The following is a 25170-nucleotide window of genomic DNA, read 5'->3' on the forward strand; positions in this document are numbered from 1 at the left end:
ACATAACAGGGTTGAGGTTTTCTTAAATCAGCCATCCTCTTGTCACAGGGGGAATAGAAGCTTGTGTGCAACAGGGAGGGGCTATTGAATGCAGGCTTCACCAAACTTGTTTAAAACATTCTAGACTATCTATGAGTAACATTAGAACCAGCTCACCTGGCTTTACACTATGGAAGGTGCACAGTACTAAATAGAGCCATGACTACATGGAACTCTATTCATATCAAGTCATTTGGTTTAAAAAACAGATTTAAAAAAACACCTTATGGAACAGCAGGTGTCACGCCTGCTCTCGCTCTCTCCCTCCAGGCTGCCACCATCATTACGCACACCTGCTTCCCTCGTCACGCGCATCGGCGATTCATTGGACTCACCTGGCCTCAATCACCTGTTTTATTACCTCCCCTATATTTATCAGTTCCCCGGCTCTGTTCCTCGCTGCGGCATTAATTGTTGTATGACCTAATGTTACCCGGTGCTGACGCTGGTCCTGTCCTGTTCTATGTCCATTCCTAATTAAATGTTGACTCCCCATACCTGCTTCTCATCTCCAGCGTTGGTTCTTACACGGGGACTGGGAAGCAACACAAACATAGGCACAGACACATGCATACACACACGATAGCATACGCACTATACACACACGTATATCAAATCAAATTTATCAAATTTATTTGTCACATACACATGGTTAGCAGATGTTAATGCGAGTGTAGCGAAATGCTTGTGCTTCTAGTTCCGACAATGCAGTAATAACGAACAAGTAATCTAACTAACAATTCCAAAAAAAACTACTGTCTTATACACAATGTAAGGGGATAAAGAATATGTACATAAGGATATATGAATGAGTGATGGTACAGAGCAGCATAGGCAAGATACAGTAGATGATATCGAGTACAGTATATACATATGAGATGAGTATGTAAACCAAGTGGCATAGTTAAAGTGGCTAGTGATACATGTATTACATAAGGATGCAGTCGATGATATAGAGTACAGTATCTACGTATGCATATGAGATGAATAATGTAGGGTAAGTAACATTATATAAGGTAGCATTGTTTAAAGTGGCTAGTGATATATTTACATCATTTCCCATCAATTCCCATGATTAAAGTGGCTGGAGTAGAGTCAGTGGCATTGACAGTGTGTTCGCAGTAGCCACTCAATGTTAGTGGTGGCTGTTTAACAGTCTGATGGCCTTGAGATAGAAGCTGTTTTTCAGTCTCTCGGTCCCAGCTTTGATGCACCTGTACTGACCTCGCCTTCTGGATGACAGCGGGGTGAACAGGCAGTGGCTCGGGTGGTTGATGTCCTTGATGATCTTTATGGCCTTCCTGTAGCATCGGGTGGTGTAGGTGTCCTGGAGGGCAGGTAGTTTGTCCCCGGTGATGCGTTGTGCAGACCTCACTACCCTCTGGAGAGCCTTACGGTTGAGGGCGGTGCAGTTGCCATACCAGGCGGTGATACAGCCCGCCAGGATGCTCTCGATTGTGCATCTGTAGAAGTTTGTGAGTGCTTTTGGTGACAAGCCGAATTTCTTCAGCCTCCTGAGGTTGAAGAGGCGCTGCTGCGCCTTCCTCACGATGCTGTCTGTGTGAGTGGACCAATTCAGTTTGTCTGTGATGTGTATGCCGAGGAACTTAAAACTTGCTACCCTCTCCACTACTGTTCCATCGATGTGGATGGGGGGGTGTTCCCTCTGCTGTTTCCTGAAGTCCACAATCATCTCCTTAGTTTTGTTGACGTTGAGTGTGAGGTTATTTTCCTGACACCACACTCCGAGGGCCCTCACCTCCTCCCTGTAGGCCGTCTCGTCATTGTTGGTAATCAAGCCTACCACTGTTGTGTCGTACGGTATATATGTAGTAGTGGTGGAGTAGGGGCCTGACGGCACACGGTCTGTGAATGTATTGTAATGCTTTTAAAATGGTATAAACTGCCTTCATTTTGCTGGACCCCAGGGAGAGTAATGGGGGATCCATAATAAACACAAATACACTATGGTTTTACTATTATGTTCAAAGTTTCTTTTGAGAAAACTATTTTTTTTAAAACAAGTTTTACCATATTAAAATGAGAGTTCAGTTCAGGTAACAGGGTTGACCTTAAAATGAGGTCACAGGAAATAAATCCCAATCTTCAGAAATGACCGCCAAAGCAAAAACATAACTAGGGCTTTACAATGATGGTGAAAGCATAAATACATTTTGGGGTTAAGTGGGATAAAATCTTCCTAGAAGCCTTTTAAAAAAAAAATGACGTACATTAGGAAGCATTTTAGAAAGTTATTGAATTTTCCATGTGGTATATATCGAATGAAACTTAATTTAATATAACAGTTTTTTAAAATTTTGGTGCACAATTTCTACTTAAAATATCTGAAGGTACGCAAAATGTACCATGAACGCCTACACACAGGATTCCACACAAGGAGTCATGTAATGTACACTCACCAGAAAGTTTATCCGGCACACTCATCTAGTACCGGTTCGGACCACCCTTTGGCTCCAGAATGGCTTATTCAGGGAATGGATTCCACAAGGTGTCGGAAACGTTTATTGCTCAATTGGTATCAAGGGACCTAACATTTGCCAGGAAAACCTTCTCCACACCAGTAAACCACCACCACCAGCCTGTATTGTTGACACCAGTGGGTCTATGGACTCATGCTGCTTACTTCAAAACCATCATGACACAATAGCATTTGTCAGGCCAGTTGTCCAGTGTTGGTGATCGCGTGCCACTGGAGAGGCTTTTTCTTGTTTTTTTAGCTGATAGGAGTAGAATCCGGTGTGGTCATCTGCGGCATTAGCCTTCCGTGACAAGGACCGACGAGTTGTGTGTTGTGAAATTCCGTTCTGCACACCACTCGTGTACTGCACCGTTATTTGTCTGTTTGTGGCCCACCTGTTAGCTTGCACGATTCTTGCCATTTTCCTTCAATCTCTCGTCAACGAGCTGTTTTTTGCTCACAGGACTCCCGCTGACTGGATGTTTATTGTTTGTTGCATCGTTCTCAGTAAACCCTAGAAACTGTCGTGCGTGAAACGCCTGACAGTAATTCTAACATTCAATCAAACAGTAACTGAATGCATAGATGCCTTTTGCCTGCTTTATATACAAGCCATGGCCATCTGACTCACTGTCTGTAGGAGTGATCCATTTTCGTGAACGGGATGGTGTACCTAATACATTTGTTGGTGAGTGTATATTCTGATTTCCACTGCACAGTAGGCATCCTATGTTGTAACTGACGTCACACTAATCATATCATCTTACCAGTTTCTAGCAGCTCTATCCTCACACCCCTTTGATGTTTGTACTACAAAGTGAGCTAGTGATGAGGTAATGGTCTAGCCTTCCCCCTGTGTAGTACAGTTCACTGAACTTTATCCCATATCCTGCTGCTGGCTCATTCCAGACTCATACGGGCCTGTTTTTGTCCCAGGCAGGCAGTCTTTCAGCTGCTTTCAGTAAAAACCACTTGGTGTGAAATGAAACGCAGCACGGTCTCTCTGTCGGTCGTCTGGGTGCTTTCAGCCACGGTGCTGTGGGGCGTTCATTTAGGGTCACAGTCACATACAGAAGCAAGCCTTTTAATCCTTCTTCACTCATTAACAAACAGTACATTCTCTCCCTCTCTTTCTTCCCATCTTGGCCTGGTAGTGTACTTTCCATAGGTCGGTCACACTGATGATAAACCAAACCAGTAAGTCAACCCTAGACCCTAGTCCCTATGGGTTCCCTAGGGAAAAGTGTTGTGTTGTTGTTTGATGAGGAGATGTTGGCCACTGGTTTTGATGTGACTGCTAGGGGCTGTGGAGATAGGCTAAGGCTTTTTGAACTAAGCTGTCTTACAGTTCAGTGAGTTAGAACTCTGCTTCTCCGGTAATTTCATAATGAGATGGTTCCCTCAGACTGTACTGCTGCATGCAGTGTACTGTGTGGCTACACTGGTTCTCAGGATAGGCTTTTTATATCACTGTGGTGTGTGTATTTGTGAACATTGTTTGTGAACATGCGTGTGTGTCTGTGCGTGTATGTGTGTGGCACAGACCCTGTCATTAGAGCTTGAGGGAGAGGCCTCTTCCTGCAGGGCCTGAGGATGCAGCTGGAACAGAACAGTTAAACAGAACAGCAGTACAGGGAGTTTTAGAGCTGGGTCTTACTGGATGGCCCTGATGGGAGTAGTCCTACACATTGGTACATACCCATTGGCACAAATGTCAATTCAATGTATATTCCATTTTGGTTCAATGTAATTTCATTGAAATTACGTGGAAACAACGTTGATTTAACAAGTGTGTGCCCAGTGGATACTGTTAACGATGGCTGTATTATTCTATATTACAGAAACAATGTGTTTTTGTACACACATTATGTGACTGTGTGTTTACGAATGTTATCAGGTTAGTGGGAATAGCTATGTTCATGAATGCAGTGTTTGTGTATACTGTGTCTATCTGAGTGTGTGTGTGTGTGTGTGTGTGTGTGTGTGTGTGTGTGTGTGTGTGTGTGTGTCTGAGCTGCTGATTCTCCAGATTCCTCAGTCCAGTATGAGGGCCACAGTGTGCCCACGGTAGAGATAATGTTAACCTTTGTGGCGACCTCAATGACCAGCCTGTTCCTCTACCATACTAGAGTGGGACTCACATGAACAGGCCTGACCTGTGTGTGTGTGCGCGCGTGTGTGTGTGTGAAAGAGAGAGAGACAGGAGAAACAGAAATCATTATGTGTAAGTGGGTAGGCCCTCAAGCAGAGGAATGTGACATCAAATTGTATTTATCGCATGCGATGAATAGAACAGGTATAGTAGACCTTACAGTGAAATGTTTACTTACAAGCCCTTATTAACCAACAATGCAGTTTAAAGAATACAAAATAAAAAAGATTAAGAAATGAAAGTAATTAAAGAGCAGCTGTAAAATAACAATAGCGAGGCTATATACAGGGGGTGCCGGTACAGAGTCAATGTGTGGGGGCACCATTTATCAGCAGGGATTTAGAGTGGTGTGAATCTGTGGATATAGATGCTAACACTCTTAAGATGATTATTGGTGCCAGATGTTCTCTTGCTGGATAGCATTTGATTGACAATGATAATTATACACATCAACAACTATGAATCAGCAGAATAACCACTAGAAATCATTAGATTACAGTCATGGCAGATGACAGGCATTTTTTGGGGCTGTTTCATTGTACCAGAGGTCAGTGTTGACACTGATAGGTGGACACGTACCATGTGTCTTCCTGTTTCAGTCAAACACTGTCAGGTGATTGGTCTGAGATCACACTCATGTCATGTGGTAGAGAGTTGATGTGGATACTTTGTACGGCACAGGAAGTTGCAGGTTAACGGGTGTTTTTGTGTGTTTTGTGAGTGCGTGAACAGATGAACAGTTTTTCTCTCATTCCCCAGTCCTCTTAAATTTCCCTGTGGTTTGATGAAAGTATCATGTTTCAGGAAGTGTTCATTTTGGCTGGATCAGTTCCCAGAGGTGACAGTAGGAACGCTGTAGAGTTTCCTTGGAAGCTGGCCTCAGGATGGGAAAACCCTGGGAGGTCTGTCCAACAGGACACACTGTAGGAGGAGACCCATGGGTCTAGATACAGGCAGAGAGACAGAGGAGATATCAGGACGTGTCTCTGCCTTTCTTCAAGTGGTACACGTTCCACAAGAGGATGCAGGATTGACTCAGTCATATGACAGTGAGGGAGGAAGGTTGAGGGAGAGAGAGAGAGTGTGTGGGTGAGGAAGTAGGAGGAAACGGAGATAGACTGTGTGAGGGAGAGGAAGATCTAGCCAAGGTCCCATCATGTCTTGTTTATGTCTTCGTGTGTTCCTATCTGTACCTGTCTGGGTGGCTAACCTGTCTCTGAGAGATGTCCTGGGTGCGTACTGGAACTGATAATGAACTCATACCTCTCTATCAAGACAGAGCCAAGTCACTGAAGAGGAGGAAGACCCTGTCTTATCCATAACTTCTCAGAACTCCTCTGTAACTCTCCGTAACCCACATCAGTCCTTGACAAACTTTCTCAGGAATAACCCTTATCAGGAACCAGGAATCATAAACGTCGTAGGCCTCAGCCCTTTCTGCTGCCATGACAACCAGCTCAATGCTAATGTACCTTTGTTTACCAGCGAGCTGTTAGCTAACCTGTGCCAAGTGGACTGGCACCACATGTAACGTAAACTCACTTTCTCTGCTGTTAAGACACTGGAGCCAGCTGACAGGCCTATTTAAGGCATCTATGCTCTAGATATTGTTTGATGTCTATGGCGGTCATTTTGTCTCCGTAACAGAAAGTGGTGGAACTGATGTGAGGGGAAGCGTATGCTATAAACGGTTTACATTTTCAGTAGAGTAGGGGGATAGTTACACTCTCTTAGAAGGATTAGGACCGAGTAACAGATTTTGAGACCTGGGGAAATATAAAGGTTGGAGGTGAGAGATGTGTGTAAGTGGTTGAGGCTTGTCACACTGTGTTGGGGTGGTAGGCCCTCAGGGTACAGTTGTAATGTTAGTAGGTTGTAGTAGTGTTGAGGAGTTTGGAGTATATCTTGGGTACTGTAGGTGGAATGCTATGTTTATGATTGAGGTTGGTTGACACAAGCAGAGTAGTCTGTGACATCATGAATTCTGCCCTTTCATACTGTCTGTATGTCATGCTGTTCATTACACAGAGGTCATGTAAACTCAGCAAAAAAACAAATGTCCCTTTTTCAGGACCCTGTCTTTCAAAGATAATTCGTAAAAATCCAAATAACTTCACAGATTATCATTGTAGGTCGACCGATTATGATTTTTCAATACCGATACCGATTATTGGAGGCCGATTTTATTAAAAAATAAAAATAAATTTAAAAAATGGTATTTGTAATAATGCCATTTACAACAATACTGAATTAACACTTATTTTAAATTAATATAATACATCAATAAAATCAATTTTGCCTCAAGTAGATAATGAAACATGTTCAATTTGGTTTAAATAATGCAAAAACAAAGTGTTGGAGAAGAACGTAAAAGTGCAATATGTGCTATGTAAGAAAGCTAACGTTTCAGTTCCTTGCTCAGAACATGAGAACATATGAAAGCTGGTGGTTCCTTTTAACATGAGTCTTCAATATTCCCAGGTAAGAAGTTTTAGGTTGTAGTTATTATAGGAATTATAGGAGTATTTCCCTGTATACCATTTGTATTTCATTAACCTTTGACTATTGGATGTTCTTATAGGCACTTTAGTATTGCCAGTGTAACAGAATAGCTTCCGTCCCTCTCCTCGCTCCTCCCTGGGCTCGAACCAACAACACAACGACAACAGCCACCATCGAAACAGCGTTACCCATGCAGAGCACGGGGAACAACTACGAGAAGGCTCAGAGCGAGTGACATTTGAAACGCTATTAGTGCACGCTAACTAGCCAGGCATTTCACTTCGGTTACACCAGCCTCATCTCGGGAGTTGATAGGTTTGAAGTCATAAACAGCGCAATGCTTTTGACGCACAACGAAGAGCTGCTGGCAAAACGCACGAAAGTGCTGTTTGAATGAATGTTTACAAGCCTGCTTCTGCCTACCACCGCTCAGTCAGATACTTAGATACTTGTATGCTCAGTCAGATTATATGCAACACAGGACACGCTAGATAATATCTAGTAATATCATCAACCATGTGTAGTTAGTGATTATGATTGATTGTTTTTTATAAGATAAGTTTAATGCTAGCTAGCAACTTACCTTGGCTTACTGAATTTGCGTAACAGGCAGTCTCCTTGTGGAGTGCAGTGAGAGAGAGGCAGGTCGTTATTGCGTTGGACTAGTTAACGGTAAGGTTGCAAGACTGGATCCCCCGAGCTGACAAGGTGAAAATCTGTCTTTCTGCCCCTGAACGAGGCAGTTAACCCACCGTTCCTAGGCCGTCATTGAAAATAAGAATGTGTTCTTAACTGACTTGCCAAGTTAAATAAAGATTAAATAAATTAGTAAAAAAAAAAGATTAAAAAAAAAAAAGACAAATCGGTGTCCAAAAATACTGATTTCCGATTGTTATGAAAACTTGAAATCGGCCCTAATTAATCTGCCATTCCGATTAATCGGTCAACCTCTAGTAAAGGGTTTAAACACTGTTTCCCATGCTTGTTCAATGAACCATAAACAATTAATGAACTTGCACCTGTGGAACGGTCGTTTGACACTAACAGCTTACAGACGGTAGGCAATTACGGTCACAGTTATGACAACTTAGGACAATAAAGAGGCCTTTCTACTGACTCTGAAAAACACCAAAAGAAAGATGCTCAGGGTCCCTGCTCATCTGCTTGAACGTGCCTTAGGCATGAGGAATGAGCGTTACACAGAGGCCTGTACTCTGGAGTGGGATCGAGTTGGAGGGTCCGTCATGGTCTGGGGCGGTGTGTCACAGCGTCATCGGACTGAGCTTGTCATTGCAGGCAATCTCAACACTGTGTTACAGGGAAGACATCCTCCTCCCTCATGTGGTACCCTTCCTGAAGGCTCATCCTGACATGACCCTCCAGCATGACAATGCCACCAGCCATACTGCTCGTTCTGTGTGCGATTTCCTGCAAGACAGGAATGTCAGTGTTCTGCCATGGCCAGCGAAGAGCCCGCATCTGAACCCCATTAAGCACATCTGGGACCTGTTTGTTCGTTCGGTAAGGGCTAGGGCCATTCCCCCCAGAAATGTCCGGGAACTTGCAGGTGCCTTGGTGGAAGAGTGGGGTAACATCTCACAGCAAGAACTGGCAAATCTGGTGCAGTCCATGAGGAAGAGATGCACTGCAGTACTTAATGCAGCTGGTGGCCACACCAGATACTGACTGTTGCTTTTGATTTTGACCCCCCCCCCCCTTTGTTCAGGGACACATTATTCCATTTCTGTTAGTCACATGTCTGTGGAACCTGTTCAGTTTCTGTCTCAGTTGTTTAATCTTAATCTTACACACACATGCAGCCCCATGCTGCAGCAAGAGCAGTTGCAGCTCTGTCAATATAATGTGTGCCAGGGATTAGAATGATAAGCCATGCCATCTGGGCTACCTTCATATCCATTTTGTGTGAATGCGTGCGTGCGCTTGCGAAACTGTATCTATCCAACAATAAAGAGCCAGACTTAATTCAGCAACGCAGGGGTCTGTATCTGTTGGCTGTCAGTTGAACAATTCAGCTGGTGGTGTTTGGATTAAAGGAAGTGGGAAAGAGGGATAACAAATAAAAAATTGACATCAAGAGCTCATAGAAAGATAGAATCAAATGTTTTGTGTAACCTTCGCCGAATAAAACTGGTGTCAACTTTACCGTGAAATGCTCCTTACGAGCCCTTCCCAAAAATAAAATGCTGCCATTCTACTGCCAATGTCTGTCCATAGAGATTGCATGGCTGTGTGCTTGATTTAATACAACTGTCAGCAACTAATTTGAAGGGTGTCCACATACATTATAAATACAAAAGTATCTAAAAGCATAAATGAGAATAATATTAAAAGTTGGCCTTTTCTTTCAATATTTTGGCCTTACCTAGGCCTCCTTTAAGACTCCATAATGTTTCATCTTTAGAACTGTTGTCATATGAAGCTTTATCATGTCATAAATATGAAGCATTGCTCTGTAATATGAGTAGTATTTTTATTTATTTTTTAAAATAGGAATTTTGAAAAATAAAATGTGCAAATGTTTCTCTATATTGTTGAAAATAATATAGTCAACAGGCATATCAAAGGTCCAGAGTGGGATCTCTAAAAGTAGCAGAGTTATGATTCAGTTTGTACGCACTACCAACAATGTGAATGTGAAAATAGATTCAAAATGTTCACACTCTGCTGGTGATTTGCAGGATGTGCAATGATACAATTAAGAGGAGTGCTCTGATTGGTTACATTGCCTGCTATGCCAATTTCTCTGTATGAAATGGGCCCTAACTTTAAAACTAGCCAAGATCCCACTTTGGAACCTTGAATAACCTGTTGAGTATATTATGTTCAACAATGTAATGAAAAAAATAAGAGAATTATAAATGGTGTTTCATTATTCACGTTTATATTATTTTGAAATCCAAATTCTACTCTATTACAGAGCAAGCAGTAAAGAGTGGATGCGTGCATGCGTCTTGTCACATGAGTGTGTGTCAGAGGTCGTTTTTTTCTTCACCGTTTGAGCATACAAGCATTTCTGCGTAACCCACAATCATTCTGTCGTTGTTGTTGGTGCTAAGCTGCTAAACTGTTTTCAAGAGTTGCACAGGAATCAGGTGAACATTATCTAGGTTACTACTGTATTCATGTTCAGAAAGGTATATGGTATGTACGACACAGCTGACCGTGTAAAATCCCCTCCTTACTCCTTGCAGGCAGTAAAGGAAGCAGGAGTGAGAGTTTTGACTAAGCATTTTGCACCTGTGGAAGGTTGGCACCTGTTATTTTCAGAAAGACAAGAAAAACAAAGCTGAAACATGATTTCTTTTGAACTTCTGGTCCAATTTTCTTCTCACTTATTTCAGGGCTCTCAGAGACTGTACACACTATGTCAACTGCACATTGTCTTCATTGCTCTGATCTGAATACAGCCTGTTAAAAATCAGCTAAAATAGGAGAGTCCCCTGTGTGTGTGTGTTCTTGTGTGTGTTTCCCAGCACTATGGGGTCATGTAAAGGGCAGTGGGGTAGGATACTGAAACATCTCACCCTTGGGCCTTGAGCATGGGCCTTGAGCGTGGGCCTTGAGCGTGGGCCTTGAGGCCTTGAGCGTGGGCCTTGAGCGTGTGTGTGTGAAGAGGAATGTTTTTTTATTTTTACGCTTTTGGGTTAGCATATGGTACTCCTACATACTCACACCACACACACACTAATCATGAAGTGTGTCAGGTCGAGAGACTGCTCAAGGCTTTGTGTGTGTGTGTGTGTGTGTGTCAGGGTTTCCTTTAGGAAAATGTGGTGCCAGACATTTGACCGGCAGCATTTTTATTTACCGGACATTTGAGAAATTTACCGGACCCATGTGCATTGGATGCAAAACCTGATTAGGGCGTCCACCAACGGTGCTCAGAATGGCAGAAATCACATTTAGATTATGGTAGTTCATATTAACAGAACATGCAAGTCGAGGATGCAACAATGTGCTGTCCTTCTTACTGAATTCTGAAGTGCACTTTGAAGATGTTAGAATAACTGTCCACATTTACTTTTCCTCATCCAATAAGACCAGTAACGAACAGCAACATCACTAGCCTATACCAATCCACTATCCCCCATAGTAGAAATGTTAACCTATTCTATTGGTCAGCTTGTCTAGAAAGAAATAGCCTGTTCCAAACAGACTCTGGGACAGTTGTGGGACGATAGATCCCAAATGTGTACAACCAGTAGGCCTAGGCTACATAAAAAAACTGTAAAGAGCAATGAGTCTGATGCAAGAGATTAGAAAGCTTAGCTTAAAATGTTGATAAACTATTATTTCTTCACATTATAAGGGAAGCAATGCACACAAGGCAGTAGGCTATGCGCGAATGTTCGTTACGTAATGCAATTAGTGGGAAAAAAATTGTTAAAAGCTTACCGAACATGTGAGCGGTTTCATGTTACAGAGATGAAAATATCCGTTAGAAATTTAGAGAGAGGGGAGATCTAATATGCAACAACTAGCATGGGTTGCTAATATGACTAGGATTATGCCATTGGCTACTGGACAATGAAAGAAAGTTTATATAAAATAATTGCTTCCACGGATATGGTGAAATGTGATGCGCTGATGAAGCCTGCCTTCCTGTTTGAGATGCAGCAGCATGTGATGATAAATAAGATAGGCTTTATACTGTACAATATACTGTACAAACGTGCCAATTTAATTCCACTAAATTATGCAAATTAACCTATAGACCAATAAGCATGACCAGTCAAACGTTTTTACATTGACTGGTATTTCCCTCAATTCCATCAGCATTATTTCACAATGGGAGTTTTCTCATATGTATATACTGTACTCTACCATCTACTGCATCTTGCCTATGCTGTTCGGCCATCACTCATTCATATATTTTTATGTACATATTCTTATTCATTCCTTTACACTTGTGTGTGTATAAGGTAGTTGTTGTGGAGTTGTTAGGTCAGATTACTTGTTAGATATTACTGCATGGTCGGAACTAGAAGCACAAGCATTTCGCTACACTCGCATTATCATCTGCTAACCAGGTGTATGTGACAAATAAAAATTGATTTGATTTGGTTCCATGCCTATGAGTGTGCTGGATCACACACACAAGTACAGACTCTCTCTCTTCTCTCTCATTCAATTCAAATGATATTTAAGGGGCTTTATTGGCATTGGAAACAAATGTTTCCATTGCCAAAGCAAGTGAAATAGATAATAAACAAAAGTGAAATAATGAACAGTTAACATTACACTCACAAAAGTTCCAAAATATTAATATATAGAGTGTTGTAATGATGTGCAAATAGTTCAAATAGGGAATAGGGAAAATAAATAAACATAAATATAGGTTGTATTTAAAATTATGTTGGTCTTCACTAGTTGCCCTTTTCTTGTGGCAACAGGTCACAAATCTTGCTGCTGTGATTGCACATTGTGGTATTTCACCCAGTAGATATGGGAGTTGATCAAAATTGGATTTGTTTTCGATTTGTAGGTCTGTGTAATCTGAGGGAAATATGTTTCTCTATGGTCATACATTTGGCAGGAGATTAGTAAGTGCAGCTAAGTTTCCATTTTGTGGGCAGTGTGCACGTAGCCTGTCTTCTCTTGAGAGCCAGTTTGCCATTGGCAGCCTTTCTCAATAGCAAGGCTATGCTCACTGAGTTTGTACATAGTCAAAGATTTCTTTAATTTTGGGTCAGTCATGGTGGTCAAGTATTCTGGCACTGGGTACTCTCTGTTTAGGGCCAAATAGCATTCTAGATTGCTCAGTTTTTTTGTAAATGCTTTCCAATGTGTCAAGGCATTATCTTTTTGGGTCTGATTGTGTTGCGGTCCTTGGGCTCTGTGGGGTCTGTTTGTGTTTGTGAACAGAGCCCCAGGACCAGCTTGCTTAGGGGGCTCTTCTCCAGGTCGGTAATGGCTTTGTTATGGAAGGTTTGGGAATCACTTCCCTTTAGGTGGTTGTAGAATTTAACTTATCTTTTCTGGATTTGATAATTAGCGGGTATCGGCCTAATTCTTCTCTGCATAAATCATTTTGTGTTTTACGTTGTACGCAGATTATATTTTTGTAGAATTCTGCACGCAGAGTCTCAATTTTTTTTGTTGTCCCATTTTGTGAATTCTTGGTTGGTGAGCAGACCCCAGACCTCACAACCATGTAGGTCAAAGTAACTGATTCACATATTTTTTTGCCAGATCCTAATTGGGATGTCCAATTTTATGTTCCTTTTGATGGCATAGAAGACCCTTCTTGCCTTGTCTCTCAAATCATTCACAGCTTTGTGAAGGTACCTGTGGCGCTGATGTTTAGGCCGAGGTATGTATAGTTTTTTTTGTGTGCCCTAGGGCAATGGTGTCCTGACAACTGGACCTTTTTTGGAACACCATTATTTTAGTCTTACTAAGATTTACTGTCAGGGCCCAGGTCTGACAGAATATGTGCAGAAGATCTAGGTGCTGCTGTAGGCCCTCCTTGGTTGGGGACAGAGGCACCAGATCATTGGCAAACAGTAGACATTTGACTTCAGATTCTAATAGGGTGAGGCCAGGTTCTGCAGACTGTTCTTGTGCCCTCGCCAATTCATTGATCTACAGCTCTGGAAATAATTGAGAGACCACTGAAAAATGATCAGTTTCTCTGGATTGACTATTTATAGGTATGTGTTTGGGTAAAAAAAAAAAAAGGTTTTATTCTATAAACTATTGACTGACAACATTTCTCCCAAATTCCAATGAAAAATATTGTCATTTAGAGCATTTATTTGCAGAAAATCACAACTGGTCAAAATAACAAAAAAAGATGCAGTGTTGTCAGACCTCAAATAATGCAAAGAAAATAAGTTCATATTCATTTTTAAACAACACAATACTAATGTTTTAACTTGGGAAGAGTTCACAAATCAATATTGGGTGGAATAACCCTGATTTTTAATCACAGCTTTCATGCGTCTTGGCATACTCTCCACCATTCTTTCACATTGATGTTGGGCAAATATTCAAGCAAATATTCAAGCAGCTCAGGCTTTGTTTGATGGCTTGTGACCGTCCATCTTCCTCTTGATCACATTCCAGTAGTTTTCAATGGGGTTCAGGTCTGGAGATTGGGCTGGCCATGACAGGGTCTTGATTTAGTGGTCCTCCATCCACACCTTGATTGACCTGGCTGTGTGGAATGGAGCATTGTCCTGCTGGAGAAAACAATCCTCAGATTTGGGGAACATTGTCAGAGCAGAAGGAAGCAAGTTTTCTTCCAGGACAACCTTGTACACGTGGCTTGATTCATGCGTCATTCACAAAGACAAATCTGCCCGATTAAAGCCTTGCGGAAGCACCCCCAGATCACTGATCCTCCACCAAATTTCATAGTGGGTGCGAGACACTGTGGCTTGTAGCCCTCTCCAGGTCTCGCACCCACTGAAATTTGTTGGAGGATAGCAGACCCTCATGCCAGATTGAGTTGAAAGCTTTTTTGAAATCAACAAAGCATGAGAAGACTGCCTTTGTTTTGGTTTGTTTGTCAATTAGGGTGTGCAGGGTGAATACGTGGGCTGTTGTACGGTAGTTTGGTAAAAAGCCAATTTGACACTTGCTCAGTACATTGTTTTTGCTGAAGAAATGTACGAGTCTGCTGTTAATGAGAATGCAGAGGATTGTCCCGAGGTTGCTGTTGACGCATATCCCCTGGTAGTTATTGGGGTCAAATTTGTCTCCACTTTTGTGGATTGGGGTGATCAGTCCTTTGTTCCAAATATTGTGGTAGATGTCAGAGCTGAGGATGATGTTAACCTGTTATGGCGGCAATCCCGATACCGGGATCGATATGGCAACTACCAGTGAAAATAGAGGGCGCCAAATTCAAACCACAGAAATCTCATAATTACAATTCCTAAAACATGTGTCTTATATCATTTTAAAGCTATTCTCGTTGTTAATCCCACCAAAGTGTCCAATTTCAAATAGGCTTTTCAGCGAAAGCACTACAAACGATTATGTTAGATCTCCACCAAACCACAATAAGCACAGCTATTTTCCAGCAAAATATAGCATTCACAAAAAAACAGAAGATAAAATGAATCACTGACCTTGAATTATTTTCATCAGATGACACTCATAGGACTTCATGTTAGACAATACATGCATGTTTTGTTTGATAAAGTTAATATTTATGTAAAAAAACAAATCTGAGTTTACATTGGCGTGTTAGATTCACTAGTTCCAAAAACAAGTGATTTTGCATAGCCACATCATTCAACAGAAATACATAAATGTAGATGATAATACAAGTTATACACCTCTCCTTAATGCAACCGCTGTGTCAGATTTCAAAAAAACTTTACGGAAAAAGAAACGCATGCAATAATCTGAGATGGCGCTCAAAAGTAAAAACAGCACAGCCGCAAAGATGGCGTCAACATAAACAAGAAATTACAGGATAAATATTCCCTTACCTTTGATGATCTACATCAGAAAGCACTCCAGGAATCCCAGGTCCACAATAAATGTTTGTTTTGTTCAAAAATGTCCATTATTTATGTCCAAATACTTTCTTTTGTTAGCGCGTTTGGTATACATATCCAAACGCTAATTCTGGTCAGCGTTATATATCGGGCAAAAAGTGATATTACCGGTCAAAGAAACATTTCAAACTAAGTACAGAATCAATCACTTAGGATGTTTTTAACATATAGCTTCAATAAAGTTCCAACCGGAGTATTCCTTCTTGTCTTCGTGAGCAATGGAACACAAGTGACATGAGGAAAAAGTGCAATCACAAAATGGCTGCTTGATGGACATCTGATATATTCTGCTCTCATTCACTCCCACAACAACATAGAAGCCTCATTATAATGTCTATTGATGGTTGACATCTAGTGGAACCCATAGGCAGTGCAACATCATTCATATCTCAAGGGGATTTCATTGGGGACTCTGGTGAATACATACAGGCTCAGATTTCTGACTTCCTGTTTTGATTTCAACTCAGGATTTTGCCTGCCAATGTGAGTTCTGTTATACTCACAGACATCATTCAAACAGTTTTAGAAACTTCAGAGTGTTTTCTATCCAATACTAATAATAATATGCAAATATTAGCAACTATGACTGAGGAGCAGGCCGTTTGATATGGGCACTTTTCATCCAAGCTACTCAATACTGCCCCTGCAGCCATAAAAGTTAAAGAGTATAGCCAATTGGAATTTGTGGTCTATATATTTTATAATTTCATTCAGGATACCATCAGGCATTTTGGGGTTGGAAGGGTTTGTCATTTATTTTGTAGTTCATTCAATGAAATTAGAGAATCCAGTGGGTTCTGGTAGTCTTTAATAGTTGATTCTAAGATTTGCATTTGATCATGTATATGTTTTTGCTGTTTGTTCTTTGTTCTTTGTTATAGAGCCAAAATGATTGGAGAAGTGGTTTATCCATACATCTCCGTTTTGGATAGGTAGCGCTTTGTGTTGTTGTTTGTTTAGAGTTTTCCAATTTTCCCAGAAGTGGTTCAATTCTATGGATTCTTCAGTTACATTGAGCTGATTTCTGACGTGCCGCTCCTTCTTTTTCCGTAATGTATTTCTGTATTGTTTTTAGTGATTCACCATAGTGAAGGCGTAGGCTCAGGTTTTCTAGGTCTCTATGTTTTTGGTTGGATAGGTTTCTCAATTTCTTTCTTAGGTTTTTGCATTATACATCAAACCATTTGTCATTGTTGTTCATTTTCTTAGGTTGTCTGCTTGAAAGCGTTCTACTGCCAAGTTTACACCTTCACTATTATAGTGAAACCTTTGTCCAGGGAATTGTCTAGAAGGGATTGAATTTGTTGTTGCCTAATGGTTTTTTGGTCGTTTTCCACACTATTTTCCTTCCATCTCTTAATATTATTCAGTTCCTTTGGCTTTTATTTCTTGTTATTTGAGCATAGCTCTGTTCAATTAGAGTGTGATTTTGCTGTGATCTGATAGTGATCTGTGATCTGATAGGGGTGTCAGTGGACTGACTGTGAACGCTCTAAGAGACTCTGGGTTGAGGTCAGTGATAAAGTAATCTACAGTGCTACTGCCAAGAGATGAGCTATAGTTGTACCTTCCATAGGAGCCCCCTCAAAGCCTACCATTGACTATGTACATACCCAGAGTCCGACAGAGCTGCAGGAGTTGTGACACGTTTTTGTTGGTTATGTGGTCGTAGTTGTGTCCAGGGGGGTATATGGGGGAAGGAATGCTGTCACCTCCAGGTAGGGGTTTGTCCCGCTGAGGGTGTTGGGTTCTTGTCCAGTTCTGGCATTTAGGTCACCACAGACTAGTACATGTCCCTGAGCTTGAAAATTGTTGATCTCCCCCTCTAGGATTTAGAAGCTGTCATCATTTAGATTCTATTGGATATATTTAGCACACGAGGACATTTTTCTCTGTTGAGATCATTTCCTTATTAATTTCTGTAAAATGTTCCTCTTTTGACTAATTTAATAGTGTGTGTTAGGTCTGCTCTATGCCAAATTAGCATACGCCCTGAGTCTCTTCCCTGTTTCACACCTGGTAGGGTGGTGGATGGGACTAGCAGCTCTCTGTAACCTAGAGGGAAACCAGTGGGCCTGTCTCCTTTATACCATTTTTTTTTTGTAGGATGACAATGTCTGAATTTCCAATTTCTTTGATGAAGTCTGGGTTCCTGCTCTTTAGGCCAAAGGCAGATGACCTCAGGCCTTGTATATTCCAGGATGAGATAGTAAAAGCTTTCTGTTCCATAATGTCTAGTGTTGTTTTTGCATGGTTTAGGCCCGGACCATCACAGTAGGTGTGAGTAGAGCATGTTGAGCATCTGATATATACCTCTTAGGTCGCAGGATGGGGTTTGGGCGGCTGTAATAGTGGGGGTTGGGTAGGGCTGGGCGATAAATCAATATCAATGATTATCGAGGTAATTACTTCCCTCAATAACGATATAAAAACCTTTCAGATTCATTTTCAATAATGTCGATATTGAGTAATTAGGTACAGCAGTCCATTTCAACTCTGTGACCCAGCAGGAACGTGCGGAGAAGTGACAATATGCACGTGGAGAGGTATACGCCCACGTAAAACCACTTAGCACCTCGAGTGATGGAGTCACCACTATTAACCACGAAAAATTAGTGATGTAGGCAAAAACAGTGGTAGTGATAGCCATGGAGAAGGAGCAGCTTCCAACAAAGAAATGATTGATAAAAAGGGTTAAACTGAAGCTATAGCAGAGGGGCTCATTGATGCTCTCGCCTCCTGGGGACTCAGTCAAGGCAGACAGGTCTGCATAACAAAGGATAGTGGTGTGAACGTGGTGAAGGCCGCTCAAATCAACAAATGGACCCGACTACAATGTTTTGGACATTGTCTGCACTTGGCCATTGGTAAGTAACCTTGTCAATTGTGTATATTGAAGTGATTGGTTAGAGTGGACTAAATGTGATTTTTTTTCCCATCAACTGATTAAGTTAGATATTATATTTGTACATAACTAAAGGCATTATTGTGATTTTTTTTATTTATTAATATCTCTTGATTTCTCTTAGAGAGAGTGGGTAGAGACAAATGGGTGGATCGAGCATTTGGAGTATGTAAGAAAGTGGTAGGTGCCTTTTCCTTTTGTTGGAAAAAGAAGAGAGACCTGGCAGTTGCTCAAAAAGAACACAACCTAGCCCAGAACAAGTTGGTGACAGAGTCGCCTACCAGGTGGGGATCACGTCAAAAGATGGTGCAAAGAGTACTGGAGCAGGAGAAAGACATTTCACAGGTCTTGTCCAGTGACAAGAAGACCTGGCACTTAACTCCCACTTATACAGATATAGATATAGATGTTCTTGAGTCCATCAACCAGACATTGACCCCACTCCTAGAATTCACAGATGCTCTGTCGGGTGAGTCTTATGTCAGTGTGTCTTACCTAAAGCCAGTACTACACCTGTTCAATACAGAGGTCATGAAACCTGATGATGGTGAAACAGAGCTCACCCAAACCATCAAAACGATAGTCATGGACTATCTGAATGAGAAATATGATGATCTAGCCGCAGATGACCTCCTGGACATGGCCTCATTGGTCGACCCTCGGTTTAAAACACATTACATCAAAGAGGAGAAGGTGGGTCAACGAGGGACATGAAAACCCAAGCCCAGCACAGGGAGACGTTGCTGCTGCTTCACCACAACTGACAGTTAAAAAGAGAAAGTCACTGGGCAGTTTTTTCAAAAAGCCCTTCAGTCTCCTGATGCTGACTGTGAAACCAATCCACTGGACTGGTGGAAGATCCACCCAAAGAACTTTCCCAAAGTCAGTCACATGGCAAAGCGCTACCTGTGCATTCCTGCCCACCCCAACATAGTGACCTTCCATAGGGCAGTTTTAAAGCCTGAGACCGTAGACAGACTTGTCATTCTTGCTTGACAACAACGACCCCAAATTCAACGGTGATGTGCCATTAGGCTCAACTACCCCAACATAAACTATGATGTGCCATTAGGCTCAACTACCCCAACATAAACTATGATGTGCCATTAGGCTCAACTACCCCAACATAAACTGTGATGTGCCATTAGGCTCAACTACCCCAACATAAACGGTGATGTGCCATTAGGCTCAACTACCCCAACATAAACGGTGATGTGCCATTAGGCTCAACTACCCCAACATAAACGGTGATGTGCCATTAGGCTCAACTACCCCAACATAAACGGTGATGTGCCATTAGGCTCAACTACCCCAACATAAACGGTGATGTGCCATTAGGCTCAACTACCCCAACATAAACGGTGATGTGCCATTAGGCTCAACTACCCCAACATAAACGGTGATGTGCCATTAGGCTCAACTACCCCAACATAAACGGTGATGTGCCATTAGGCTCAACTACCCCAACATAAACGGTGATGTGCCATTAGGCTCAACTACCCCAACATAAACGGTGATGTGCCATTAGGCTCAACTACCCCAACATAAACGGTGATGTGCCATTAGGCTCAACTACCCCAACATAAACGGTGATGTGCCATTAGGCTCAACTACCCCAACATAAACGGTGATGTGCCATTAGGCTCAACTACCCCAACATAAACGGTGATGTGCCATTAGGCTCAACTACCCCAACATAAACGGTGATGTGCCATTAGGCTCAACTACCCCAACATAAACGGTGATGTGCCATTAGGCTCAACTACCCCAACATAAACGGTGATGTGCCATTAGGCTCAACTACCCCAACATAAACGGTGATGTGCCATTAGGCTAACAGTTCTAATGCATATTGACTTGCTCTATTTATTTATTTATTTATTGCTCATGACTTGTAAGGGTTTACAGCTTAAACAAAAGTGGAGTTAAAATGTTATCTGTGAGTTTTACTTCTGACATTAAATAAGAAACATTAAAGCTTTTGGTTTGTTCAGGCATTCTTGAGTCTGAAGCAGATATGCATCTTTTTAAACATTATTTGATTAATATCGGGATAATTATATATACAGATTGGAATCATTAAAACTAGTTTTTCAACCACTCACAAATTTATTGTGATATTATACAAATGTGAAATAAACAAAAATGATCAGTAAACATTACACTCACAGAAGTTCCAAAAGAATAAAGACATTACAGATGTCTCACATAAAGGAGGAGTGGAAATAATGTAAAGCAACATGTTTCTGAGTGCTCTCTGTAGGGAGATGTTAGTGAAAGAGGTCTGGTCTCTGATAACTCATAATGACACGGTTTACTGCCTACACACACACTGCTTCCTCTCCCATCACACACCTTGTATTATACCTTTTATAGAGTCACGTAGTAATAGGCCACTCCGAGCCTAACCAGGATACCTGTCTGCGTGGCTTTGTGTAGGCTACATGTATACGTGTCTGCCCATCTGATTGTATAGCTATGGTGTTAAGGGTGAATCCATCCCATGGGGATTATTGTTCCCTTCACTTCATTTCCTGTACTGGTTCTGGGGAAGTTTTCAGCATGCTGTGTATTGACTGATTGGCTTCTGTGTGTTTCAGACATTACACACACACTTTCAAAACACATTTGTGTTTGAGTGTGTCTGTCTGCATAAGTAAGTATATACTGTAGGTCTAAAACTAACTAGGCCCCTATGTGTGCCTATGTATTTAAACTATGTGCTGACGGAGTGTGTGAGGGTTGATGGCTAACTCTGCAGGGAGAGATAGAGAGAGGGAAAATGAGGGAGACAGAGCTTGTGAAAGCGATGGATAGCAAGAAAGAGGGAGGAGAGAGTGGGAGGTAGGAAATGAGGAGGGATGGTGGAGGGGTTGTTAGTTCTCTGTTTCACAGGGAGATGTGGTTCAGCGGAAATATGAGAGAGAGAGAGAGAGAGAGATGTAAAAGTCTGCTTTCTGGAAACACTTCAGTCTGGGGTAGCTGAGGTCGGGATTGACCCTGGGGGGATTTTCCCTAGGCCATGTTATCATCAGTGTTGCATCACATGACCATTGTATCGCCCATAATGCCTGCCCTGCAAAAACACACACACACCTGTCCCCACACCCCAATATGTGTCTCAGTTTGAGCCTTAATCTGTCTGTCATGCCCATACCAAGCCACCCTCAGGTAACATCCAAGGCGTTAATGTTGTTGTAGCGTAACAGGAGCTGTCTCTCATTAGATGTGTAGTGTAGTATGAGGTGGTCGTAATGTGATGCTAGATTCACTGTAGGTGATTTGTCTTTATAAATACACACCACAGGAGGTTGGTGGCACCTTAATTGGGGAGAACGGGCTTGTGTTAATGACTGGATCAGAATCAGTGGAATGGTATCAAATACATCAAACTCCATTTCCAGGTGTTTGATGCCTTTCCATTTGCTCCGTTCCAGCCATTATTATGAGCCATCCTCCCCTCAGCAGCCTCCTGTGATACACAGATACTACACACATATAAGCACACATGCACACTCACACCCATTGTGATGTTATTTTCAGGCCTCAGTCCTCATTATTTCCTTTCAGCGCTACTAGTGCTAGCAGGCCTTTGAGTCACACTGAAGCTGTTTTGCTTGAACGGAAGATCAACTATGAGTAGCATTTTGATTCTGAGTGTTGCTGTTTTTAACTGAACTTCCTTCCATTGTGGTGTCTGTGACGTCATACAGGCTTCCTTATAGACGTGAGCGTTTTAGGACATCACAGTTGAATTCACTAAATCACCGTGGAACAATGGGCAGCAGTGGAGCGGAGCTAATCTGAACAGTGAACATAGTAGCTAACTGATATCACTGTTATTCGCTGTTGTGAGACCGTAGCCAAGAATACAGGAAGTCTTGTACTAACCTGTAGCCTTGTACAGTTTAGCTCAGTCCCCCTCCAAGGCTATTCTCTCCCTGTTGGTAAACTGGGTTGTATGGAGGTACTGAGCTTGGGAGAGAGACACCTAGTGGCACTAGTATACATCTGCAGGTGATATCTGTCTCTTCTTCCTATTTCTTTCTCTCTCTCCCTCTCTCATCAGACCTGTCAAGGAATCGTTTGGCAGAGGTCCCCTCGGAGGTGTGTCACCTGGTCGCCTTGGAATCGCTGAACCTATATCACAACTGTATCAAAACTATTCCTGACACCATCATCAACCTACAGTCACTCACCTCCTTAAACCTCAGGTAAGACTTGGACCTACTGTTAACAGGTGACTGTGTTGAGTGAGAAACACATTCATTTTCAATGTTATTAGAAACACCTCCAATCTTTGCTGAATATCAGTGGTTGATCCTTAAAGTTGTGTTTGCACAGATATCCCTATGAGGTGCCATTATTGGTTCAGTAATGGGTTAAATACATTAGATGTCAGTTGATATTTGATAGGCAGCAGAGGGTTAACAGTTAGCAGGTGTCAGTTTGGCCCAGGGCTTGTTAAGACCCAGGTGTTTGGTGCCAACTGTTCCCCAGGGCCGACATGCTTGTTAGCCTTCCGCATCATGACACCTCTCAACGGGCTGATGTCACCACTTCCATCCTCATGGCAGGACCATAAGGCAACAACACATCCTGTCTGTCTGTGTTTGTGTAATACGCTATGATCTCATACCCAGGTCTCTCTAACTGTTTCATTCTATCTTTCTCCAGTGTCCACTCCTTCTTTATCTAGCTATCGACAGAGAGAGAGATAGAACATGAGAGAGTGAGCGAGAGAGAATGAAGGGCAGAGGGAGTGAGAGAGAGACAGATATGTAGGGAGAGGGAGAGAGACATAAAGGGAGAGAGGAAGAGTCATCATATCAGTGCTAACCTGTTTTTTTACTGCCGGCTGTATGCATCATCAACCTGAGACAAGCTCAGTAGTCTCTGTACTTCATGTCTCTAATCTCTTCATTCATGCTCACACCACCGTGTAACTGAGGCAAGTGCGTTAGTCATATCTCTAAGACAGACAGACAGACACAGACACATGCATGAATATATGCTTGTTGTGTTGTGTCATATTGCTCAGGTTAAGTTAATTAGTAATTGAATAAGTGATTAATTTAATTAGTTATCTAAATGCTACACCTGAAGGGAGAGAAAGTCTAGTTTATCTTCTCATCACTGAGCCTCAGTTGGCGTTAGCTGATGTAGTGCATGCGTGTGTGTCTGAGTATAATGTGATGTGAGTGCCCCAGTGACAGCACCAGGGGATGTGTTTTGCACCACTAGACAGGAATGTTATTGGATGCCATGGAGACACCGACAGATAGTCAGATTTAAATGTGTAGCTTTTCATATCGCAGTCAAAACAGGAAATAGAGAACGCTCTCCATGTCTGCACCAGGAACACATAAAAAGGACTGCTTTATTTTTAGGATCGTTCTGTTCCTGGCCTGTATCATGATGGAAAGAGAATGAAAGCTCTTTGTTGTCTAGATCAGTGGTTCCCAACCAGGGGTACTAGGACAACCAGGGGTGCTCGGACAACCAGGGGTACTAGGACAACCAGGGGTACTAGGACAACCAGGACTACTAGGACAACCAGGGGTACTAGGACAACCAGGGGTGCTCGGACAACCAGGGGTACTAGGACAACCAGGGGTACTAGGACAACCAGGGGTACTAGGACAACCAGGGGTGCTCGGACAACCAGGGGTACTAGGACAACCAGGGGTACTAGGACCACTAGGGGTACTAGGACCACCAGGGGTACTAGGACCACTAGGGGTACTAGGGCAACCAGGGGTACCAGGACAACCAGGGGTACTAGGAAAACCAGGGGTACTAGGAAAACCAGGGGTACTAGGACCATTAGGGATACTTGGACACCCAGGGGTACTTGGACCACTAGGGGTACTTGGACAATCAGGGGTACTACGACAACCAGGGGTACTTGGACAACCAGGGGTACTAGGACAACTAGGAGTACTTGGACAACCAGAGGTACTAGGACACCAAGGAGTACTTCGACAACCAGGGGTACTTGGACCACTAGGGGTGCTTGCCCTATCCACACGAAATACTTGAGAAGACTCAAGAGACCATAGGTCTACTTCAGGGATATCCCCAGGGAAGAGCAAAGTTCAGTTGGTGGTACAGTAACTACAGTATCTAGACCACTAGTGTAGATAGAGCTTTGGCACTTGTGAAAAAACAGCTACCTTTTTTTGAAGTTGTCTAGGAAATGAGATGAAGGCTGTTTGGAGCTGCCAGCTGTTGTTATCATGTTGTGTCATGGAGTTTGCTGATTTCTATTGCTGCGTTTTAGTGTGATGTTCTTTCATTCTGTCAGCTTTTATTTAGTCAGTCAGCTTTTACTGTGAACTATTGTAATGCTAGCTTGTTGCTCTATTGCGTTAGCTTGTGCTGTTGTGCTAGCTGCAGTACAGCGTAGTGGGAGTGTAATGTGTGCTCCTTATGATTGTGTTTTTGGCTAATGATGTGATGTGGTTCTTGTGTGGTCCTAGCTGACAGCTCCTAGCTCCTCTCTCTTGGCCTGTGTGTTGTTATGTTACTACTCCACAGGGGGTTGCATTCCGCTAAC

At 42.3% G+C, this 25170-nt stretch overlaps 1 protein-coding gene across 7 annotated transcripts in view; it reads left to right on the forward strand.

Moving 5' to 3' along the window:
- The window catches only part of LOC109870973 (leucine-rich repeat and calponin homology domain-containing protein 1), a 96271-nt gene that overhangs the window by 24346 nt on the left and 46755 nt on the right, over positions 1-25170 (forward strand). For all 7 annotated transcript variants that reach the window (XM_020461700.2, XM_031805600.1, XM_031805601.1 and 4 more), the window contains exon 2: positions 22681-22825. In XM_020461700.2, coding sequence (XP_020317289.1) covers positions 22681-22825 — 145 coding nt within the window. The remainder of the gene's footprint in view (positions 1-22680; positions 22826-25170) is intronic.

Source organism: Oncorhynchus kisutch, linkage group LG26 (assembly GCF_002021735.2).
Source record: "Oncorhynchus kisutch isolate 150728-3 linkage group LG26, Okis_V2, whole genome shotgun sequence".
In the NCBI taxonomy this organism is placed as follows: domain Eukaryota; kingdom Metazoa; phylum Chordata; class Actinopteri; order Salmoniformes; family Salmonidae; genus Oncorhynchus; species Oncorhynchus kisutch.